The 22,997-nt window shown below is 52.2% G+C and overlaps 2 protein-coding genes and 1 long non-coding RNA gene across 8 annotated transcripts in view; 2 read left to right on the forward strand and 1 right to left on the reverse strand.

Moving 5' to 3' along the window:
* The window catches only part of RANBP17 (RAN binding protein 17), a 307,270-nt gene extending 300,623 nt beyond the window's left edge, over nucleotides 1-6,647 (forward strand). For 3 of the 4 annotated variants that reach the window (XM_012722309.1, XM_012722312.1, XM_012722310.1), the window contains 3 exons: nucleotides 1,557-1,655; nucleotides 3,503-3,630; nucleotides 5,435-5,844. In XM_012722309.1, the coding sequence (XP_012577763.1) occupies nucleotides 1,557-1,655; nucleotides 3,503-3,630; nucleotides 5,435-5,531 (324 nt within the window). In that variant the 3' untranslated portion in view covers nucleotides 5,532-5,844. Of the gene's footprint in view, nucleotides 1-1,556; nucleotides 1,656-3,502; nucleotides 3,631-5,434 lie in introns of all 4 variants that reach the window. The other variant, XM_012722311.1, reaches the window with a different exon arrangement.
* LOC105853395 lies at nucleotides 751-14,708 on the reverse strand. 3 transcript variants are annotated; one of them, XR_001145241.1, is made up of 5 exons: nucleotides 14,184-14,708; nucleotides 9,243-9,312; nucleotides 5,936-6,081; nucleotides 2,315-2,399; nucleotides 751-1,640 (listed from the first exon to the last, which is right to left on the reverse strand). It is a non-coding gene; the product is annotated as an uncharacterized LOC105853395 (long non-coding RNA). The 3 variants fall into 3 exon arrangements; XR_001145242.1 differs by lacking the exon at nucleotides 14,184-14,708 and adding an exon at nucleotides 14,094-14,166; XR_001145243.1 differs by lacking the exon at nucleotides 14,184-14,708 and adding an exon at nucleotides 13,632-14,049.
* Nucleotides 14,709-14,841: 133 nt separating this feature from the next.
* On the forward strand, nucleotides 14,842-17,695 carry TLX3 (T-cell leukemia homeobox 3). The gene is made up of 3 exons (XM_004679209.2): nucleotides 14,842-15,434; nucleotides 15,805-16,048; nucleotides 16,957-17,695. Exons 1-3 carry the CDS (start codon nucleotides 14,873-14,875, stop codon nucleotides 17,165-17,167), a joined length of 1,017 nt encoding a protein of 338 aa, XP_004679266.2. The 5' UTR covers nucleotides 14,842-14,872; the 3' UTR covers nucleotides 17,168-17,695.
* Nucleotides 17,696-22,997: the final 5,302 nt, after the last annotated feature.

A 22,997-nucleotide genomic window follows, 5' to 3' on the forward strand; every position in this document is an offset into this window, starting at 1 on the left:
TTGCAACAAGCCTAAGTGTTTTGATGATGATGATGATGTATAGGATGACAGATGTTTAGAGCTACAAAGAAGCTCATTACTTTGGTATTACATACCTTAAATGTTTATAGCATTTTTTACTCTTTGCAACACTTTTTATATGCACCATCTCATTTGATTCTCAGAGCTTCGTTGTGCTGGCTTATTATTACCTCTTTATAGCTAATGAAACTGAGACACAGTGAGAGGGGTTCAGTAAGTTGCCTAAGATCACAGAGTAAATTGGATTTGCAAGAAGTGCCAGATAACAAAATCAAATGTGTTCCAAAACCAGCCAGGTCACCAACACCCAGTCAGGGGTGTGTGAGTGGTAGCCTTTGCCACATAATTGCCATTTCTCCTTCCCTTCTTTGGGGAAGGTTGTTCTGGAGCTGTGGAAACAGGACTAGAGGTAGGAGGCATAGAGTCCAAGAAGCAGTTCCATATGTGACAAAACTTGCTTCACCACCTCTTCCCTTGACCACCACAGCAGGCTTGTCCCTGGCCTCCCTCCTTCACTGTTACCTACACAGTACACACTCAACATGTCCCCAGAGGGGCCTTTCGTCTTCAGTACAAATCTGAGCGCAGCTCACCTTTGCTGCAGCCCATCACTGCTTCCAGCTTACTGGGATGAAATCCAGACTCCTCAGCATGGTCTTCAGCCTGGTGCCTCTCCTCTCCTGCCACATGAGTTCCTTACCTTTGCAGACTCCACTGTGCTCATGACAATTTTTTTTTTTTTTTTGGCTACTTTCTCTGTTCAGAATACATGTATGGTGAACTCCAAATATAACCTACTCTGTGGCATCTCCCCTGAGGACCCAGAGCCCAGAGGCATCCTTCCCTCTGCCACATGCCCAAAGTGCTTCACACCACTGTTGGGAGGTATCCCCTAGGAAAAGGCTAGGTCCCCAAGGGGGAGTCTGTGGTAGAGGCCTGAGTTCTCTTCCCTCCCCAGATGTTCTGCAGCCTTTGAATTTAAGAGAATGGATGAGTACATACACATAGGCGGGAGGGAGGGAGGGAATGAAGAATGAATAAATGAGGTATCTTTAACGACCTGAGCCAGCGGGAAATAGGAGACACCAAGGCCCATGGAACCAGTCCCATTCCTTCTCTCCAAAAGGGGCCAGAGAGATGTTGCCCCCTGCCCTCCTACCTCCCCCCTCAATCCCCCATAACACTTCACCAACCTCTTCGGTAGAATGAAAAGCAGAAAGATGAGCCGGGCTTTTGCCTAGTGTCCTAGCAGAGAGGAACACAAACCAGGCTGAGAAGCAGGACTGACCCTGTTGATCCTGCAGCCCCTGACTTCTGCCCATAAAGTCTTACCCAGGGAGCTGAAGGCTTGGCCAAGAGGCCCTGCAGGCAGCATGATAAGCTTCCCAAGTCAAAGCTGTTTGTCCAGGAGGAGTCCTTGTGACTCATGGCAAAATGTAGGGGTGACAGGCAAGCACACAGAAACCCTGGTGAGGGGGGCGGGTGGAGCTCCGAACCAAGGCCTCATTGTCTTGGCTTGACTCTCTGTCTCCTAGATGATGTCTGTCCTCATGAACACCATCGTCTTTGAAGACTGTCGGAACCAGTGGTCAGTCTCCAGGCCTCTCTTGGGGCTCATCCTGCTCAACGAGAAGGTGAGTGTTATCTCAGGAAGGTCCGAGAGGCCGTCCCCGACAGAAGGGAGAACGGGCCAGGTAATGTACCTGCCCAAGCTACGTAGCCTTGGGAAGGACAGAGGAGCAGAGCCAGCTGAACCTGGTGTGGGACTTTGAGGACTCAGAGCAAGGCTGTGATCCCCAGCAGGCCCTTCCCCATGGCGGCAGCTCGTCTTCAGTGAAGCAGAGGCCTCAACTCTAGCTTTTCTAGAATCAGAGCCCCAGGCACTGGGCTTGCTCACTCCCGTCCCCCAGAACAGGGAAATCCTGAGCAACTGCCCTTCTCACTCCTTGCTCAGCCTCCTTCCATACCCGGGTTCAGGTGGCAGCAGCCCCTCAGAACGTGCACACGGGGGCAGGTCGCCAGTGCTAAAGCGCATGCGCGCCATGGCTGGCCGCCGCTGAGCAAGCGTCCTGCTTCCTCTGGAACCCACCCTGTCTCCCCAGCAGTCGGTAGGAACAGTGCATTACTGCTCCAGAGAATGAATTGTCTATACAATAAGATAGTACTGGGGAAAAAGACAGTGAGATTAGAGGCAGCCGCATACATTAAAATTCAAACTGAAATCCCAGCCTTGGAAGGAAACTAATAGAAGAAGAAAATATATCAAAAAGAGAAGAGCTGTCTCATCATTCACCTGTGCTGAAGTATCCAATTTTAGCCACATTCAATAGCACTGTCATTCATCTTCCCGCGGTGTTATTGTGATTTAAATCCAAGCTCTATAAAAGAGAGCAGTTCTTTTAAAATGATTGAGAGGGAATAAGGGCAAATTCAGTGTTTAGAAAAAGCTTATGACATCACAATATTATACTTTACTGATGGAGGCAATATTTCATGGTTTGAGATGAAAAACTAATAATTTTCTATTTGGTGTGAGTCACTGCATCATTATAAAAGGGAAAAATAAGTAGTTTTGTGCATTCCCAATCTTGTTCAGGAAGACATTGTGGTTTAAGCGTAATGCCTCTGATATATCGTATTTAAGTATTAGACTGACTACATATTAATTATGTGTGTTTTTGATGTGAGCTGTTTTAATGTATGATGGAAATTAAATATCATGCTGTTTATGCTTGGAAGGATGAACACATGACTAGCAAAATGTTGTCTTTGTGCTAAAATTAGGCTGTTGCCAGTGATTAGGAGCTGTGTTTAGTGGAAGAGCTTGAATATGTATAAAAGCCCATGGGCCCAGCAGAAAGAGACTGTGGTTCTTTGTGACCAGGTGGGACAGCTATTTTTCATAGGGCCAGAAATCTCTCTCAGTACTAAGCAAGCCCCGTTGTATCTCCCCTCTCCCGGCAGAACAGACCCATCCTAACCCAGGAAGACAAGGATATAGAACAACAGTTGGAGTTGTTTGAGGAGTAGTTCACTAAAGCCATGGAGGATGGTGAAGCCTGAGGGAGGTCCCTGAACTTGCCTTCGGTCAGCCAAAGTGCTGCCCAGTCATTTTTCATTAACTCTTCCCCTCCGCCCATGAAGCCTTCCACTCTGTCTTTCTGTGGTTAGTGGAGATGACAGTCAGAAAGACTTTCATGTGCTCATTCCCCCACAGAGGAGAAGACTCCAAGTTGTATGATGACGATAGGATAATCATAGCAAGAAATTTTCATGAGAAACAGTAATACAGTGTATACCTAGGAATGTATGTTACTTTGGTTTTCTCTAAAGACTTAGAATTAGAAGTGGCCACTGGACAAAAGCACCTGAGAGTTAACATATAGTCCTGAGCAGATAGATAGAGCTGGCCCAACCCCTGAGCTCTGTACAGACCCAGGTTTGAAATTACAACTCTGATGTTAATTCTGTCTCCCTACAGTATTTCAGTGAACTGAGGGCAAGTCTGATTAACAGCCAGCCGCCCCCAAAGCAAGAGGCGCTTGACCAGTGCTTCAGGAACCTGATGGAAGGAGTGGAGCAGAACCTCTCCATCAAGAACAGAGACAGGTGAGCAGTGCCCCGTCATCTTGGCATCTCTGGGGGGGAAGGGGTTCAGGGTGAGGAGGCGGAGGGGTGGGGTACAGTGGGTTTCCAGATGTGTGCAATGGAACCAGAGCACACTGAATGTGGCTCCCTCGGTGGTATGAGCTTCCTGTTTACAGCTGGTGGTACCAGACCCAGTTTCATTCCCTCCAGTGAATAGCTGGGGATTTGCTTTCTTCCAAGCATCATGCTACGCTCTGTACAGGGCTGCAGAGATTAACAAGATGCAGCCTTTGCCACTTAGCAATTTATAACCCAACAGGAGAGACATAAAAAAATAAATGACTGAAAAGTCAAAAAAAGAAAAGCTACAATCTGAAGGCTGAAGAAAGCCTTCTTGACATTTGAACAAGTAGAGACTTTGGGGTCAAAGGAGTCCAGTGTAAATTGTATCCCCGCTCTTTCTAAGCTGTGTAGCAAGTTCTCCAAGCCTTACTTTTTTGACCATAAAATGATGAAAATTAGTTGTGATCAGTTTAAATATCAAAATGCTGTATGGCGTGGTACCTGGGATATATGCCAGCTGATAGTAGCTCCTTCCTCTGCCTTAGTAAGAGGCACTCTTAACAAGAGTGGCACTTGCCAGGGAGATCCAAGAGACAAGAACCCAAACTTATCAACTGTGTTTGAACTCATTCATTTGTTCATTCAGGTCACAAAATTTTATTGAGCATCTGCTCTCTGCAAGGCATTGGGAAATACTAGTGATGGATTGTTTAAGGTTTTTCACCCTCATGGAGCTTCCAGTGAAGGAGAAAGACAATTATGAATGACAGGTACAGGAAGTGTTTTCAGGGGGAAATTTGCCCACAGCATTCTTTTATAAAAGTGGTAAAATTGGAATGCTGTGCCACCTGCAATGCAAATCATCCGTCAACCTAGATCAGTCTTGTGGAGTCACCAAGTTAAGTTTTTGAAAGACACACAGTCAAGTTGGTTGACTGCGTATTCCATGCCAAGGCCCTGTCAGGCTGAAAGTGGCAATTTCCAAGCAAAAGAAGACACTTAATGAATGGGGAGATCCTAGGTGCCTCAGGGGGAGAATTTCTTCCCCTAAGGCTTTGTGATGACCACCTCCTGAGTGGCTCTGAAAAAGTGGTGACAGACAGCTCTCTGCATTTAAGGTGAGCACAAGCCAGTAAGGATGGTTTCCATGCACCAGGTGCCATGTAGAACATTTAAAGGTACTATCTCAAGTCACTCAATAAATTTACTTCCCATAATCCCATGAGGTAGCTACTCTTATTAGGCACCAAAATAAGAGGTTAAGGATTCACCAGGATCATCCAACTGAGCAGTAATGGGGCCCGGATCTGAACTCAGCCTAACCTAGTGTCCCTCTTTTTAAACATCAACTCCCTCATCCATAAATTGAAGATAGAAATACCTAGCTTGGAAAAGACTACTGATGATTAATGAATGGATAAGTAAACTCAGCCCAGTGCCCGCACATAAACTGCAGTTATTTTCTTTATATTCCTCACCACATTGGTATAATTTGACATTTAAAAAAACTTCTGAATAGTAGAACCACAAAATACATCCTTCAAAGTGCTTAAAGTATGTATTTGTCGGTAACCTTTGCTTCCATAAGGAGGTAACAGGGAGCGGATGCTGATGACAGAAAGTAATGACACTGACAGTGGAAAAAAGTTCAGCCAGCATCTAGGACCTCTCCAGGGTCCTGAACTCCACACCGGCTTTATCATCCAAAGGTTCATATAGCCTGGGTCTTGACACTGCCCTCGACCCTGTCTTCTCTTTACAGGTTCACTCAGAACCTATCCGTCTTCAGAAGAGATGTGGCAGAGGCCCTGCGCTGTGATGGCAGCACCGACCTGTGCAGTCTGGACATGATGAGCTGACCCCACTCGGACCATGTGCTGAGCAGCCTTTATTAAGAGACACTTGCGGGTCTGGGTCCCAGGCAGAGATGTGGGATAACTCTAGGGAATTTATTTTTCAAAACAAACAACAACAGCAAAAACCCTACCTTTTTATAAGTCTGGCCTAATGTAAGAATTTATAATAGTGCACAGTGTAAATTCGGTCTTTGCTCTGGAAAAGCAAAAGATGTGTTTTCAGCCTTTCTATAAAGTATCATTATCTTTGTTCTTATAATGCTCTGAAAGGGTGTAGAAACAATGTTTAACCAAAGAACATAATAAACCAGGTTTGCACCTAGGTGTGTCCTAGTTAATGCTGCAATCAAGGTTGTGAATTTGTGGGCGAGACAGTTTTTACATGGGTCCTGGGTTGAGACAAATACCTTCTGAACCCGTTAAATTAGTAGCTTGCTGTTGGTCTGGGAGAGGCAGCCTGGGGGATGCTGAGCTGTGGGCACTCCGCACGAGCCTGGGAGCTCTCCTCAGCATCCCACGGGACTACACACAGTCCTCTCTGCCGCAGCAGCATCTGATAAAGTTGAGAGACAGTAACACAATTAAATGACTTACAAACAACGTTTGCTTTTCACTGGCATAAATCTGAAGTGGTTCAGTCTAGAAGAATTAAGCAGTGCAATTACTGCCTGCAGAGATAGTTCTTCAGAAGGCATCAGGCAGCCCCAGCAAGTTCTGAGTGGTGCTGGCACCCAGGCCTTCTGCCTCCATGTTAAGAGAGGCAGCAAGTGTCTAATTAAAATGCATATTTGAAGCCTCTGCCTTCTTGGGCCACCCAAGACAATACTAGGTGCTAAAGAGCTTGAGGATGAGGAATGGTACAGTTCCATCCTTCCACAAAAACACGTTACTCATTGGTACTACAAATAATCCAAACGCAGGACGCAAAGGAGGCGTCACAGTCTGTGATCGACATCACGAGACTGTTCACTGGAGGTGGCCACTGGCAGTGGCTTTCATGTCTTCCTTCTCTGTCTTCATGGTTCAGGCTTGCAATAAGGATTGTGTCTTTATTTCTGTGAGGACATGAAAGATACTCCTGACCATGGAAGAGTAGACTCAATGGCTGCCATTATAATCATGTTTCTCAGGCTTATGTTTGCTGAAACCTTTCTTGATAGTTGTGTTTTGCAACAGGTTTGTGACATAAAGGAGGGTCACCCAGGTTTATCTCAAAATGTGTGAACCCAGGAAGTCAGGGGAAAGCATGTTACCAAATAGTAACCTATGGTGTTCAGCTCCCACCAGCCTTGCCCAGGGCCCAGGTGACATCTCCCTTAGTCCTCACACAGCCCTGGGAGGGTACAGGGTAGAGAGAGTGGCATTCCTACTTTTCAGGTAGGGAAACAGTCTCACAGGTGGAGAGTGGCTGGCACAGATCACACAGGCAGGACTTGAGCTCAGATCTGTCTCACTTCAGAGGAATTCCTGGACTCTCTCTCACATGGAAGACTTTTGAGATGGTGGGTTGAAAGTAGTTACTATTTACCTCCATTTCCAGAAATTCATGGCTACATAATTTACCCAACGTACAATGGCTTAGAACAACATGGATTATGCCACAGTTCCCAGATAAAAGAAACCCATAGGCAGGCTTCTGCTCCAGGCTGCTGGCCAGGTCTGCCCTCATCGCAAGGCTGGACAAGGGGAGGATCAGCCTCAGCTCACTTGGGGTCATCAGTAAGAGTCCGCCTCCCGTGGGTGGAAGGGTGAGAGCCTGTGCCTTGCCAGGCAGGCCTCCGCACAAAGGGCATCTTGCTTCATCAGAGCAAGCCAAAGCACGGGACCTGTGTTCAAGCAGCAGTCTGGAAATCACCAGCTCCTAGAAGTCTATCTCAAAGGGGTAGCAAGCACCCCAGGGGCGGATTACATGAGGGCAACAGCACCAGAGGTAGGTAGGGTTCCTAGGGCCCCTGTCAGGGCCACCTGCCCACAACCCATATGGCCTTTGTAGAGAGGTTGGGTGTCTCTGGAGAAACTAGGAAAGGATCCCTGACTTTCGTTGGAGGTCTAGATCCCCTTCTGAGGAAGGGGAAGGGAGTGGGGTTGCAAGGTGTTTAAAGAGCATGTTAGACTGAACATTCACCCCCCAACCCTGCGTAACCTGTGCATCCCCCCTCTCCTAGAGTCTGCAGTGGTCAGGGTAGTGGGGGGTCCTGGGGACAACCTGGAGGCAATGTGGGAGGTCTCTGGAGGGACAGTCAAAACTTGAAAACAGCATTCAAGGGCACACCCAGGTCTGCAGAGGCCACACCAGAGAAACTCATGGCCCCATTAAATATTCTAATCAAATCTCAGTGTATCCAACACACACTAAGCAACAGGAACGAGATAGTGGGGCAGTTCCACGGGGCAGCCTGGAGTGAGGACTGGACCAGGCCAGCACAGCTCATCCTCCAGGTGGGATCCTTGTGTGCTGACACATCACCAGCCAGCGAATACGGATCAACTGCTTCCGCTGAAGTTCAGGAAAACAGCACTACGTTTCTACACTGGCCTCAGAACCTGAGCCTGAGAAGCCTGCAATCTGCCTATGTTCCTCTTTTCTGTGCTTGCCAATCAGGCTTTTCTGAGCTGGGCAAGGAAGGGAGTGAGGGAGCTCAAGATCCTGGCATGATGGGTGGTGACCTGAGCTCAGAAGAGCCTGCCTGGCCCCCAACTCCTATGGGGCCCTGACAACCTAGAAAATGTCTCTGAGTTGTGGCCCTGGAGGCCCCAGGCAAACGGGCCTGGGTGATAGCCATTAAATTAGTTTAACTATCAACAGCGGAGCTTGAGAACAAAGGCCAGGCTAGGTTTGGAGAGAGAAATCGGGAAGTGAAAGGGCTGGCTCTGGGCAGGGGGGTGACTTATCTCAACAGAGACTAGCCCAGCAGGCTGGGGGTGGGGGTAGGAAACAGCATCTGAGAAGACAAGGCTCCTAAGGCGAGGAGGAAGCACTGAAGAGGAGAGCAGGGCAGAGTGGAAAAGCAAAGTGGGTTTCAAGATGACCATTAAATAATTCGAACCACTGTCGCTGAGTGAGCACTCACCAAGAATAGCAAATTGCTACCACATTCAAAACTTCCAATAAGAATGTTGTTTATTAATTACCCCATTTTAGAGATGATAAAACTGAGACTGAAAAACAGACCCGAGGTCGTATAGCTAAAAAGTGGACAAGCCAGATTTCAAAATCAGGTCAGTCTCATCCTACACCAGAGACTTCATAACGGGTTTGGGGGCCAGGACAGGGAAGGTGGCGATGAGACCCTTGGGGATCCCCCGTGGGGCTAGGAACACCCAAAGAAAGCCCAGTCCAATGTCTGGGCTTCTTGCTTGCTGTGTCTGTGGGTTCTGCCACCGATTCATCCTCCTCCCTGAACTTTATAAAATCATTCTTGAGACTTTTTAATGTTTTATTGAGGTGCAAGTTTACGATGACAGCAAACCTTTCAAACTACAGCGAGAGTAACCTGCCTCCTTGGCATATTAAAAAATAATGTTAGTGTCGGTTTTTACGTCCCATAGTTTGGATTGCTGATAAGAGCGCTTCCTTGACAAGATTCTTTTTGAGGTTTACAGAAAGCGTAATAAAATATGTAAGTTACATTTCCACAAACAAAAGCTATAACATAAGTTATTTATAAGCGTGAGATACAAACAGTATCACGATAAATAAACCATAAAGGGTACCTGCAACATCCATCTTAATGTAATTTGCCCAACAAAAGTGTTGAAACGAAGTCAAATTTAGTAGAGGAATCTGTCAGGAAGAAAGGAAAGTTGTAGAACACAAAATGGGAAAAATGGGCAGAAGGAAAGAAGGTGTGGGACGGGGTCAGGAGGCCCCTGAGGAGGCCACCACCTATGCTGGCCCTGGGCTCCCACATGCACTGCCCCCCTCCCTGCATGCACCCCCATCAGCACACTGCTGCCCTCTGCATCTGCCGCCAGCCACTGCCCCCCCCCCCCCAGGGAGAAAGGAACCTCTGCTTCTCCCTTCTCCCTTCCTGTCTTAACAGTTCCAGCCCACCCCACCCCCACCCCAGGGGCCCACCCCCACCCCAGGGGCCACTTCCCCAGGCTGCTGCCAGGCTGGTGAGGCCTGGGTCTGACACAGTACACGGATCCTGAAAATCATTCGTTCACTCATTCATTCACCTGTCATAAAGCCGTAAATGAGACAAAACCTCCACTTTCAGAGCTGGTAGGCAGGAGAAATGAGATGGGTTCTGAAAGCCACCAAGGGCAGCCATGAAAATAAACGGGTGGCGAGTGACTGGGCCAGAGGGCAGTGACCTGGTGCTACTGGAGGCAGCATCTGCAGGAGGAGCTGGGGCCGGAGGGCTGCCCTGAGCACCCCGTATTTCTGGATGCTCTTCTGCCCCTTCTCCCTGTGCCCTCAGCTGACCTTGCTGTGGGCTGCTCTTCAGCTTAATGGATGATCACCCTCCAGGGAGGCAGGCCCTGTGCCCAGCCCTGGGCCATGGAGTCAAATGCTGACAACACCGTTCTGCCCTGGCAGCACTGGGGGCCAGTGGGGGAGACGGCAGTGACCCTCCATGGCCAGCACTCCTCCCCCACCCCAGGGCTCTGAGTTCCTTCACCCAATCCCTCCCAATACAACACTGCTGTGACCTAGAATCCTCACTACGGGGTCACAGAGTAGACATGGGGAAAATAGGGAAAGGGAAGAACTGGGTAATGTCCAGTCCTAGATTCAGTCCCAGCCAGGCCTTCCCGCTGCATGCCCCTGGGTCAGAGGCATCATTTCCCCAAGGCAAGTCAGGACCCAGAGGGACGGGAGGGTGCTTGTGGTGCCAGCTCCAGGTGGGTTTTTCCTGCCTGCCAAAGCCAGACCCTTTCCAGCCACCAGGGGAAGGTCTTGTCCTGAGGAAGAAGTGCTAAAGAGTTCAGGTTGCATCACTCCCACTGTCAGATGAGGAAACTGAGGCACAATATAGAAAACTTGAATTTACTCAGTAAATTTGGGGTGAATAAATTCCAGGCAGGTCTTTAGAACCTTCCATCCTGAGGCTAGGAAAGGACCCTGGAGATTTCTAGTTAAGATTCGAGAATCAAGATGTGGGCAAGGGTGAGTGAACAGCCTGTAGCCTGGTGTTTGTGGCAAATTATGCCTGTGAGTCTTTCTCTAAGGAAGTTGGCCATTGTATTGCCGCCAATCTTTCAGATAGGATTACTGGCCCACATGTAATACAACTTCTACCCCATTTCACAGATAAGGGAAGTGAGGCCCAATCACACAGGAAGGTAACAGCAGAGTGAGCCTGAATATAGGAGCCTCCTGCACAAGGACAGCAGGGAATCCCTGCCTCTCCTCAGAGCCTCCCCCCCCCACCCCCCCCCGCCATCTACAGCCAGGCCTCCACCAGCTCTACCCCTTCTCCTGGCTTTTTGGGGGGATGGAGGGGTGCATATAGAATACGCTACATCTTGGAAGTCTTTCTGGACTGAGGAGTCCAAGCCCCTGATTCCCCATTCTTAGAATTCTCAGTTTCTATTCTGGGTGGGTGTATCTGCCTCTGTCATTGTTCAGTGGGTGGCCAATAAAAAGACATCAAAGTATTATAGTCTCAGGAGCACCAATGCATATCAAAGTCTATTTGGCCAAACAGTATTCAGAGAAAATGGTGTGCCCTTGAATGTGTTCATTTAAAAATAAAACTGAAAAAATCAACAAGAATGTAAACTGTTTTTGCCTCAACAAAGAAGTAAATTAATAAAAATAGAACAAAAATTCCCATAAGAAATGACATAGGGCCTCCCTGGTGGTGCTTAAAGAAAATGCTATCGAGCTATTGCAGCATGAGTTCGATCCCCTGCCAGGGAGTTGGCCCACATGGTGCAGCAGACCTCTCCAGTCTCTGCTGCTCCCCTCAGCAGTGTATTTCACTGGATCAGCCAGTTCTACTCCCCACTCTGTCTCTGGTGAATCCTCTCACCCACCACATCTCTGGCCCACACCCCAGTTCTTATATGCATAAATAAATCACTCTTTATTTTTTAAAAAAATGACATACAAAAGAGGGCCGTGAAATACAAGTCTTATCTTAGAACCAATCCAATAAATAAAACTTCACCAACTGTGATCAAGAGAAAGGAGAGGTGCAGAACACTGAGTAGAAGGTACAAAGGACGTCAGCCCTGATGCACATGAGAGTTTCAGGTAATAAGGCCCTCCCTGGAGGTGCAATGGGTTAAAGGGCAGCACTATGAAGTCACTGCAGCACAAGTTTGATCCCTGGCCAGGGAGGTGACCCACATTGCAGATCTCTCCTGACCTGCCCGCTGCTCCTCTCCAGCACTGTACTTCAGTAGATTGGCTGTTCTGCTCCCCACTCTGTCTCTGATGAATCCTCTCAACCCCACCACCACATCTGGCCTGTTCTTGTATGCATAAACAAATCTTAAAAAAAAAAAGTTTCATTAATGAAAGAACCTTTTTCACAACACACTGGAAAGCTTGCAAGGGATGGACGGGGATCCAAGCACTGTCTTCCAGATTTGAGCCAGCATCAGAATCACCTGGAAGGCTTATTAAACACAGCTTACTGAGTCCTACCCTGAGTTTCTGATTCTGTGGGACTGGGTTGGGGCCCAAGAACTGCATTTCTAACAAATTCCCAGGTGATGCCATGCTGCTGCTTCAGGAACACACTTTGAGAACCTCTGACCCAGGTTTACTACCTGGCCCAGGCACTCGTCCCTTACTGAGCTTGCTTGGCAGCTCAGTTCTGTCTGGACTAAGAGAGAAAGAAGGTCTGTGATCAGGGACCCAAAGAACTTACTGCTGGGAGACCAGTAGACCTGGATTTTAGGCAGCCAGTTCCACACTGTGAGATGGAGTCTGGATGCCTGCCAAGTATTGTACCCAATGCCTTCACCCAGATGCTCTCATTGGCACCGTCACTTTGTTAGATGAGGAAACCGAGGCACAAAGAAGCTGAATATTCCTTGAGCCCAAGCTGGTAGTAGAGGTGGGGCTACAATTATGAAGCCCTGGGCCATACACCATCCCTAGGAGCCAGGTCAGCCACAGCACCCACATCCTCTAACTCATGCCCACACACCCACCCAAATTAACAGAGCTGGATAGTGGCAAGGACAGGTCTGGAATTCTGGGCTGTGGCAGGAAGGGAAGGAAAGAGCACTTTATGAGCAGGGGGATGAATCTCAGTAACACTCTGAGCCCCAGCTCCCTCCTCACCTACAAATGGGGGTCAATAATGGCCCTTTCTTCAGTGGGCTATTGTGAGCAAGAAGTACCCCCCCCCAACACCCGCATGCATGCACAGACATACACACGCACCAAGTGCTCAACTCTTGGTTATGCTACTGAGTTCTGTAAAGTTATTATTATATAACCACCGGTTTCTCACAGACCTTGTCTCATTTACTTCTCACAGCCACTCTGGGGGTAGCTATTACCCTTTCTGTTTTATAAAGAAGGAAAATGAGGCTCCAGAAGGAGCAATGAGGAGCCCAAGAGCCCCCAGACAACCAGTGGCAGAGCCTGAATTAGAAGCAGGAGGCCCCCAGAGCCAGCAGTGGCACAGGCTCTATCTGAAGTTCCACCCTCCTCCCCCAAAAAAGGAGGGCCTGCCCCAGACTCGCTGCTCTTCTCCCTCCCCACAGCCTAGCAGCCTTCTTCTCCCCAGATGCTGGCCCAAGGACACTCAGTGACTGTGACCAAACTCAGGAACCCAAACTTTTAAGTAGCAAACCATGAGGCCTTTCCATTGGGACTGGAGACAGATTATTCTCCTGCCCTTTCTGGTCTTCTGAGACTGCCCCACCCTATAGGCCAATTCACCCTTTTCTCCCTGCAAGATTCTGAGCCTCTGCAAAGAAAACAAAACTGCAAACAAACAAGAATCTTAAGGCTAATAATACATCAGCTACCATGCTAGGGCGAGAAGGGCAGCAGAGCTGGGTGCCAGCTGGGTGCCAGGCCCCATGCTCTGCACTCTCTCAGTAGATCTCTCAGACTCCCCACAACCCCACAGTACATGTTGCCCATTTTACAAATACGAAAACCAAACCCTGAAGATCCAGAGTTACCTGCACAAGAGCACTAAGCAAGGCAGTGCCCGCTTCAGTGCAAATACACTCTGGCTGCCCTGCACATCCCAACTGTGACCAGTTCCGCAAACAAGAAGCCTGGCCAGGGTGCAGTAGCCAGTTTGCGCCTAATGAGTTTCAAGTTTCAAAATCACAGCAATCAAATGATTCTCTATGTCCCCCAAGGGACACAACTTAGACAGGCGCCTCCGAGGGTGAGTGCCCTGCACTCAGACATCCACCAGGCTCCTAGGCCCACCTGGACAGACCCAGGGTGGGGGGCGAGGAGGAGCCTTCACAGCGCCCAGGCTGGACTGGAGCAGCTCTGGTTGCCCAAAGAAACCCGCTATTAGTTCTAAATTAGAGCTGTCCACTCCCTTGCTCCTAGGAAACACTCTGTGTGCTCCTTGCTCACATCTGCCGAGCATGGGTCGGTCCCCAAGCACGACCACAAGCCGGTACATTATGCAACGAATTCGAAAGGCCGGCTCCCGGCACCCATCCTGGAGACCCCGAGTCCTTAGCCCAGCCGGACCCGCCACGCGTGGGCACCTGCGAGTCACGACTCAGTCAGCCGGGAGCAAGTCAGGGAGTGTCTTCAAAGTGGCCGAAGCCCGGGTAGGGGCGAATTCTCCCCACGCGGGTCAGAGTCCAGGCGAGCGCAGAGCGCGCTACGAAGCTCCCCTCACCCCGCGCGCAGGGAGCACAGGGCTTGCGCCCCAAGGTACGCCCCTTTCGTTGCTCTCGCGGCGAGTGTCCAAGACGCTTCCACAGATTCCTCAGGATCGTTCAGGGTTCCAACTCCACTGTAATCGAAAGAATTCATAAGGTTTGATTTTTGCTCAGATGAAAAAAAATTGGTAGAAATCGAAAAAACCCTCAGCAAGGGACAATTTCGCAAGCCGAGCGTCCTGTCGGCCCCGCGCGGCGGCCGGGAAGCGACCCGGGCCTGGGAGGAGCGGGGAGCGTCTGCTAATTGCGGCTTCGTTAGATTTCGGGTTTGGGAGGCTGCGGTTCGGGCGCTAATATCCGCCGCCCATTATCCCGGCTAATAAATTTGACCTATTGTTCGTTTGTTAAAATGATGTCACCTTGGAACAGTCCCTAAGCTCCTATTTCCATGAATTAGGCCTTTATTGAAAGCCGGGAGCCAATGGGAGGAGAGAGGCTTGTTGATCGCAGCCAATGGCTGCGGCGGGAGAGGAATTAGCAGCGGAAACTCCAGGTTCGGTTCAAGAAAGATGACACAGAGCCTGTCGGGCCCGCGCACTCTTGGCAAAGTTTCAGTGCGACGAGAGGCGCCGGGCGCTCCATGGCCGCGCCGTAACGGGGACCCTGCCGCCTCCCCGCCCAGCCCAGCCCAGCCCTTCCGCCCGCCCAGGATGGAGGCGCCCGCCAGCGCGCAGACCCCGCACCCGCATGAGCCCATCAGCTTCGGCATCGACCAGATCCTCAACAGCCCGGACCAGGACAGCGCACCAGCCCCGCGGGGCCCCGACGGCGCCAGCTACCTGGGAGGGCCCCCCGGGGGCCGTCCGGGCGCCACGTACCCGTCTCTGCCCGCCTCTTTTGCCGGCCTCGGCGCGCCCTTCGAGGACGCGGGATCTTACAGTGTCAACCTGAGCCTGGCTCCCGCCGGCGTGATCCGGGTGCCAGCGCACAGGCCGCTGCCCGGGGCCGTGCCGCCGCCTCTGCCTAGCGCGCTGCCCGCCATGCCCTCCGTGCCCACGGTTTCCAGCTTAGGTGGCCTCAATTTCCCCTGGATGGAAAGCAGCCGCCGCTTCGTGAAAGACCGTTTCACAGGTGAGCAAGGAGGGTGAACTGGCGCCGGGCCTCAGCCCCTACTGGCCAGGGGCGCCTCGCCCTAAGTGCCCCATTCTCCGAAACGATTCCCAAGATCCTAGAGCGGCAGAGGCCCTAGCGCCCAGGGGTCCGGGAAACCGTGTGTGGTGGGTGGGGGTGGATGGGGAGGTAGCGGAGTTTGGGCGAAATACACCTGTGCCCAAGGGACAGGGGAGCGCATCTCCCAGACATCTTTGGTGCCGCTGGGGTCGCGCGGGACCAATGAAATAGCCAAGCACTCTGCGCCCCACGGGGCGTCACAGGGTCCGCCTGGGGCCCGAACGGCAATGGAGCCGGTTTGGGCTGCAGGGAGCCTACTGTGTCTCCGCAGCGGCGGCGGCGCTCACGCCCTTCACGGTGACCCGGCGCATCGGCCACCCCTACCAGAATCGGACACCGCCCAAGCGTAAGAAGCCGCGCACATCCTTTTCTCGGGTGCAGATATGCGAGCTGGAAAAGCGCTTCCACCGCCAGAAGTACCTGGCTTCGGCCGAGAGGGCGGCGCTCGCTAAGTCCCTCAAAATGACGGACGCGCAGGTCAAGACCTGGTTCCAAAATCGGAGGACCAAGTGGCGGTGAGAGAGGCCCGGCCCTGTCACCTAACACCCGCCCTTCACTTCTCCCCGCACCGCAGCATCGCACTCCCCCACTCCAGTGCTACCCCTCTAGTCTCCCTCCCTGCGTCCAAGTCCCCCCTTTCCTTCCCAACTGTATCTCCCTTCTTCAGTCCTGAGCGTCTCCTCCATTCCCACCCCTGAGTCGCTCTTGAACCTCTAACTCTCTGGCTGTTTCATCCCGTCTCATTCTTTCTGCACTCGCTCGGTTTCTTCTCACCAGCCCCCCTGCCTCCACCCTACCCCGATCCTTTCCCACGGCCCCCTCAGCTTTTGCTCGGGGCTCTTCCTCTCAAATTTCCCACCATCGGCGTCGGGCCCGGGTTCGCTCCCTAGCTCTCCGTCCCAACTCCAGCGCGGTTTCACACGGAGCTTGTTTCGACCCAACCCGTAAACGACGAAGCGATCCGTGGAAGCGGGGTTCGAGACGGGGCCTGGGAGAAGTAGATGCGATGATCGTGTCAGGGACGACGCGAGGTGGTGCAGAGGCAGCCTGCCCACCGCGGACCCCAGTGGCCCTGCTGCCCGCGGGGCCCTGGCGGTTGCACATACGCTCTGCTCTTGTTATACGGCAAAAGATAACAATCTTTTTTTGCTGTTGTTGGCGAAGCCACAATACCCGGCGTGCAGGTGGGCGGCGAGCAGAGTGCCCTCCGGGCGACCGCCCTGCTCACAACAAAAACAAACAATCCCAACCTACTCCATGGTCGCACGGGCCCGGGGCAGACGGCGCCGGCCGGGAGGCAGACGGGCTTCGCGCTCCGAGGCTCCCGGCTGGCCTCTCGGCTCCTGGGAGGGCTGGGCCCCCGCCGGCGGCCCCGCGGTGCCGCGTGCATGACGGTGCTGTCCCTCTCCCTCCCCCGGTGCAGGCGGCAGACGGCGGAGGAGCGGGAGGCGGAGCGGCAGCAGGCGAGCCGGCTCATGCTGCAGCTGCAACACGACGCCTTCCAAAAGAGCCTCAACGACTCCATCCAGCCTGACCCGCTCTGTCTGCACAACTCGTCGCTCTTTGCTCTGCAGAATCTGCAGCCCTGGGAGGAGGATAGCTCCAAGGTCCCCGCCGTCACCTCTCTGGTGTGAGCCACCAGCGCGCACTGTCGCCGAGGATCGTCGCCCCCACCTGGCGAGGCGCCTCGGGCCCCAGCCGGGCTGGGGGGAACCGAGGCCGAGAGGGGAAGGGGCCGCCGAGCTCTAGCGGGCCCCGGGGCGCGGCTGCATCCCAGCCGGCCACGGATGGGGGCTGGGCCCGGGCTCCGCGCGGCTGCACAATCCGAGCCCCCGTCCCGCGCCCCGTCCCGCCCCAGGCCTGGGCCTGACAAAGAAAGCGCCTTACGTTTCTCCGCCCTTCGCCCGCACCCCCCGGGCCGGGCGCCTGTATTATACTTTGTACTTTTGCCCAAACGTGTAAATAATAAAAGTTTTGGCTTTTTTCTTTAGAATCCGGCCAGCTGCTTCCCCGCGGGGGCCGCTGGAGGAGGGTCGGTCGACCAGGCGGTTGGGGGAAGCGCCAGGGGCTGGAGTACCCTGAATTTAGGCTGGGTACACTCCTCTCCTTTTCCGTTCCTTTTATTTAAGTCGTTTTATTTAATAAAAAAGTTAGCTATTTCACTTAACGCCGCTTTTATTTCGTTTTCGTTCCAATAATGCTCGGTGAACCCCTGCCCTGCGCCCCACCCCTACGCCGGTGGAGGCCGAGCGGCGCTGCGCTGGGCGTGCCCACTTCTCCAAGCTTCCTGGTACTCGCTTCAACTCGAACCCCGGCCCGGGGTCCCGCGGAGGATCCGCGGTGCAGGTCAGTGCGTAGTCCTCGGCTGCAGTCTGGGAGCCGCGGGGTGGCGTGGATTTGGGAAGGGTGTTCTAGGCCCAGAAGTGGAGAGCCAGCGCCGCGGAGATCTGGGAGAGAAAGGCTCCCGTCTGGGCGGCTCTTTAGGCCATCACTAGGTCAGGATCTCGAGCTTCTCAGAATGTGGAGCCACTCTCCTGCGCCCGACACACACAACTCTAACCCGCTCTATGCTCCCTTTTTCCAGCGAGGCCTCAATGAGGCCCTGGGCCCGACCCACTGGACCTGGCTATGGGAGCTTGTCTGTGACTGTGCGAGGGCCGTGCGGCAGAACCCGGGGCGTCCTGGGTCTCCGAACACAGAGCGTCTGGGGAATAAGTGCACTGCACAGCCCTCAGATGCCCGCGTCTCCTGGGGGTTGGCCTGGGATCTCAGGTGGATCGTGACGTCACGTGACGTCACTGCAGCTGACGATGCGTGGATGGACAGAACGGGGCGTGTAGCTTAGAATGCCCAGAGCCACTAGGCCAGGTGTGAAAGAGGCGTGACCCGGGCTCGCCCAGCTTTACCTTGGCGCAAAAGTTTCAGAATCATGGGATCCCTAGCCAGGGGCACTTCCAAGAATTACACTCTCAACGTTTCCTCCCGCTCCTTGATAATTTTCAACATTCTCCTTTTTGGTCTTCAGAAGCTTTCATTTCTGGTCTTCACGTTTCTTTCTCTGCGGTGATCTATTTCCTATTTGTTCATCTTGTTCCCTGTGTTGCTCTGTTTTTATTTCTTTCCTTCACTGCTTTGTGTGTCTCTAAATAGTTCGTGCTCTTTTGAGTTTAGTTTCCCTGACTCTATCTTCCCTTGCTGTATCCTGTCTTCCCTCTTCCTCTCTGTTTCTGACTCTCATTTCCTCTGTGTCTAGGTTTCTCTTCCCTTCCCTCCTCTCTCAGTGTTGTATATTCCTCTTATCTCCCGGCCTCACCCTCTCCTCTCAATTTCCCTCTTTGCTCCCTCTATCTGGATGTCTTCTCCAGGCTGGGCTCCTGGAGGCTGACCTGTAAGCAGCTGCCCACTGTGCTTATAGCAGCCCCACCTGCATCACCCCACTGACTCCCTGGGGTGGAGGGGCTTGGATACCACACTGATGATTAGGGTGTTTGTGTTATTTCGTTGGAACCGGACTGCAATTGACTGTGCTGGTTGGGCTTGAGGAAGGAGAGGGAGTCTAGGACACAGCTAGCGCTTCAGCCTCCAAGCCCTACTGATGTGAATCTGGGTGCCTGAGGATTTATTTGTTAGTCCAGAAAAGGGCTAGAGTGGCTCTAACGCTTTGGGTGTCTTCTGTGGGTGTTTTCCCAAAATGCTTCCATTTTCTCCAGTAAAAGGCCGATTAAATGCCATCTTCCTTGAGATAGAAAGATTGGCCTTTTGCTGGCCGAGAAGCCCTTACCTCGGAACTGGCCTCGCTTTTCAATTTCCTCACGTTTATTCTATTTCCTCATGATAAGGCTTGGTGAGTTTTTTTTTCCCTAAATTACAGTGTTGTTTAGCCAGGGTGATTCTCAATTCTTGGGCCTCTTTGGGATACATAGGTCTTTTTCTTTCTCCGTAGTGCCTCTCTCTGTGTTAATGTCCTCTGGCCAAGAGGCCTTGTGGTATGGGTGGTCAGGCCCGCACAGGACAGGAGCCTGGTCTGGCTGCAGCCTTTGGGGGGTCAGCATTACCCCCCTCTGTAACCTTCCTCCCAGACAAGTTTGCCCAATCAGAGATGGGTTAGGAGTTTCTTTGAGTTGGAGGTCTGAGCCCACTTGTGAGGGCCTCTTGTGACCATCTTTCACCCATGTCCATCAAAATAACTGTGAGTGTCACTCGTGGGTGGGAGCAAATGTCCAGAAATGCAAGGGGCTTCCTCCGCTCTAGTCCCCTACTCCGACACCTGGAAATTAGCATTTCCACTATGGCCGTGGAGAACAGGGGTCCAAAAACCTCCATTGAGGGGCACAGCTTCCAGTCCACCGAGTGGACTGTGAGGCAGCCTGGGCGCATAAATATCCGGATCAGGGAGAAGGGCATATTTAAAGGAAAGAATCTGAAGTAGTCTGGGAGGCCCACTTGAGTGCCCCATCCCAGATCCGTTTGCTCCCAACGGCAGGCCCACCTTAAACTCCTCCCTGAAACAAATGGGGCTCCGAAGGCAGGCGGGTAACTGTGGACACCCAGCCTAAGATGGAGGGGATTGAGGAAGAGAATCTTGAGCTAGGGCTGGGATGCCTCACCTTGCCACCGGACCCCGTGTCCTGACCCTTCCTATCTTCCAGCGTCCAAAGCCGCACCCATTTCACAGATGCAGGCAGCTTCTCGAAGTTCCGAAAGACTGGTCGCGTGGTTTCGGGGTTCTACCAGCAAACAGGGAGGTTTGAGTGCCCTCGTCCTTGTCCTTTCGGAAGCTGCTGGAATGGGGAGTCTAGAGTTAGTCCGCACTGGGCTCTTCCCTCTTCCGGTAGGCTTCGAAGCGGTTATGGGATCCCAGGGCATCCAGGCTGGACAAGAAGCAAGAGGCGGGTGAAGTTTGGGGTGGGTTTCCTGTTTTTACAAGTGGGACTAGTTCCCCTATAGCAGCTCTCTGTACAGCGCCGGCCACGGCGAGAGTTTTGCTCCCCGAGTGGAGTGTGGGTTACTAATGACCTGCGGCAGCATCTCTGCGAGATTTGCATTTCCTCTTCACTTTGCGGTTTGGAAAAACCAAAGAAGTTCAGAAAATAATTCTGGGGAGCGGGCCTGAAGCTGATCGCCCTCTCGGCTCCCAAATGCGTCATGTAACATTTGGGAGAAAGGAGGGCTTTCTTTGCCTAGAGAGCGATGAGGGATGGCCTAGAGTAAATCTGCAGCCATGGCTTCTCTAGGCCGGGATCGTTGTGCAACAGAAGGGCCTTCCCGGTCGGGTTTGGGTGGTGGACTTCGGCTTCAACTTCCAAGGGGCGCCCAGTTTAGCGCGCTGGTGTTTGCTAACCTTGCAGGAGCCCAAACACCTATCCCCGGCAGTCCCCAGCTCAGTGGAGAGGCCTGTCTCTGCTTCTCCACTGGGCCGGGAAACCTAACTCCTCCCTCCACTCTCCCAAAACCCCTCTCCCACCCGGCGGGTTTATCCCGAACCCATAGCCACTAAACCACGGCAGCGGCAGCCTGGGCTGCAGTGAGCAGCAGCCTCCGATCTGTTTAGGTGCGCTGGGTTTGGGGTTTCTGAGAGAGGCTTCCTACTTCCCCTCTCCTTCCACCCCCCAACCTGGACTAGGTTGCTATGGCGCTGAAGGTTCCCGGAACGTTCGCCAAAAGCCCAACTCTGCCAAGGCTCAATTAAAACCCACGCGGACCGAGGCGCCTACGCAGGTGCCTGTATCCTGGAGTAGTGAAGCTGTCTCAATGCCCGCAAACGGCTTTCCTAGTGCGAGATCAGCCGGCTTCCGGCGAGCCCCCCACATTTCCAAGCATTTGCTCTGCTGTGTGAGTCTCTCAGTGATGGCCAGACCCAGTTGCGCACTTTCTGGCTTCAGACACTCAAAATAGTCTAGCCGAATTGCCAAAGGGCCACCCGCTTTCCTGCCAGCCACTTCGGTTCTGTGGTTCTGTCGTGCGCTGCTTGGGGGGCTTCTCCAATCTGGAGGCAACTCCCTTGCTGTGTGCCCCTGAGCGGGTGCCTTTGACTCTCAGCGCGTTGCTCTGCTCGTTTTGTAAAACAAGGGCTACATAGTCCGAAGGATTCTTCCAGGGAAAGCTGTATGATATGGTTCAGATGGTTAACAATTTATTATGAGACTAAAAGCATTTTAAAATATATTAATGGACAAGAAATCTAATTAAACACCTTCTAATAAGGTAGAGCTTTCACCAGGGTGTTACTCTGGGGGAAAAGGGCAGACTGGGCAGTGTCCCCCACTGCGGCCAGTTCTCCTGTGGTCACACTGGAGACTGTGGTGAAGTCATCTCAGAGCCGGCCTGACTTGATCTGATTAGACATTTTACACTGAGATAGTGGCCACTTTGGCTGAAACGATCCGACAAAGTCTTCCTTGTCATTGTCCAACCAGCTGCCAATGAACGAGCTAGTTATAAGCCCTGTTTCCAGCGCTCCCAATTCCTATGGTGAGGAGGCAGGGTAGGAGAACAAACACACTTGAAGAGAACATTTGATGGGAGGTGTCTGCACGTCCCACCATTCCATTGATCCAGAACAGTCCTGCGTTTCCAGTCTACAAATAAGGAAGTTGGGGAGCAGAAAACGCAGGACACCAGCCCAGGGTCACCTTGCGTGTAGCTGGGCTGTAGACACAAGCTCTGCTGCTCTGCTGCCTGGTAACTGTGGCCCCAGCTGGGCTGTGTCCCTACCCGACCACAGATCACAGTCTGGAAAAGCTCCACCCGCTTCAAGATCATTAGAGAAATTTGTGCTGACCTGTCACACTCCGCTGATTTGGAAGAAGCCAAATCTTCCAGTGGAGTAAGAGTCTTAGATTGGCTTTAAAAGCCTCCAGACACTGTGTGCCTCTCGTGCTGGCCCGCTACCTGGAATGCATTGGCTTTGCTTTCAAACCTTATTGATCGATGGATTTATCAGGGATGAGCTGAAATTCTCGAAGGCCTGGGACAGCAGCAGTACCCTTCATCCCTTCATCCCCGTCCTGGAAAAATCCACTGCTTCCCAGTGTAGACGTGGCTTGCAGTGAAACCACCTGGTGCTCTAGGAAACCCACCCTCTTAGGAAATTAGCCCTCTTGGGTATTGAAGAGCGAATCCCAGGGGCACCCTGGGGCTGAAGATGGTGTTGGGTTCCCAGGGGCCCCAGTGAATACCCAGAATGCTAAGTAGCAGGGTTCTGGCATCTGCTGCCTGGGCCACCACAGCTGGGACACTTTTGTTCCTAGGAAGTAGTAGGACTAAGAGGGGCAGGAGTGGAGAGAAGAGAGGAGAAAGGAAAGCAAACCAGGAGGAGGCCCTGGGGGGGGGGGTCCCTCTTTAAGGCTTACTGATTCAAAGTGGTACATTGGAAAGGCCCCCCCTAAACAGGGACTGGTGGACACCCAAACGTCCTTCACGGTCACCCACCTGCCCTCCCCGGGTGAACACTGAATCCAGCCA

This window comes from Condylura cristata, unplaced genomic scaffold, assembly GCF_000260355.1.
Source record: "Condylura cristata isolate star-nosed mole 26May11 unplaced genomic scaffold, ConCri1.0 scaffold00008, whole genome shotgun sequence".
Classification (NCBI taxonomy): Eukaryota; Metazoa; Chordata; class Mammalia; order Eulipotyphla; family Talpidae; genus Condylura; species Condylura cristata.

What these genes read in the sequence shown, in the direction of transcription:
- TLX3 (XM_004679209.2), top strand. Translation starts at nt 14,873, where the DNA reads ATGACACAGAGCCTGTCGGGCCCGCGCACTCTTGGCAAAGTTTCAGTG. An exon ending in CGTGAAAGACCGTTTCACAG is followed by an intron (nt 15,435 to 15,804) that starts GTGAGCAAGGAG and finishes GTGTCTCCGCAG; the next exon opens with CGGCGGCGGCGCTCACGCCC. An exon ending in AATCGGAGGACCAAGTGGCG is followed by an intron (nt 16,049 to 16,956) that starts GTGAGAGAGGCC and finishes CCCCCGGTGCAG; the next exon opens with GCGGCAGACGGCGGAGGAGC.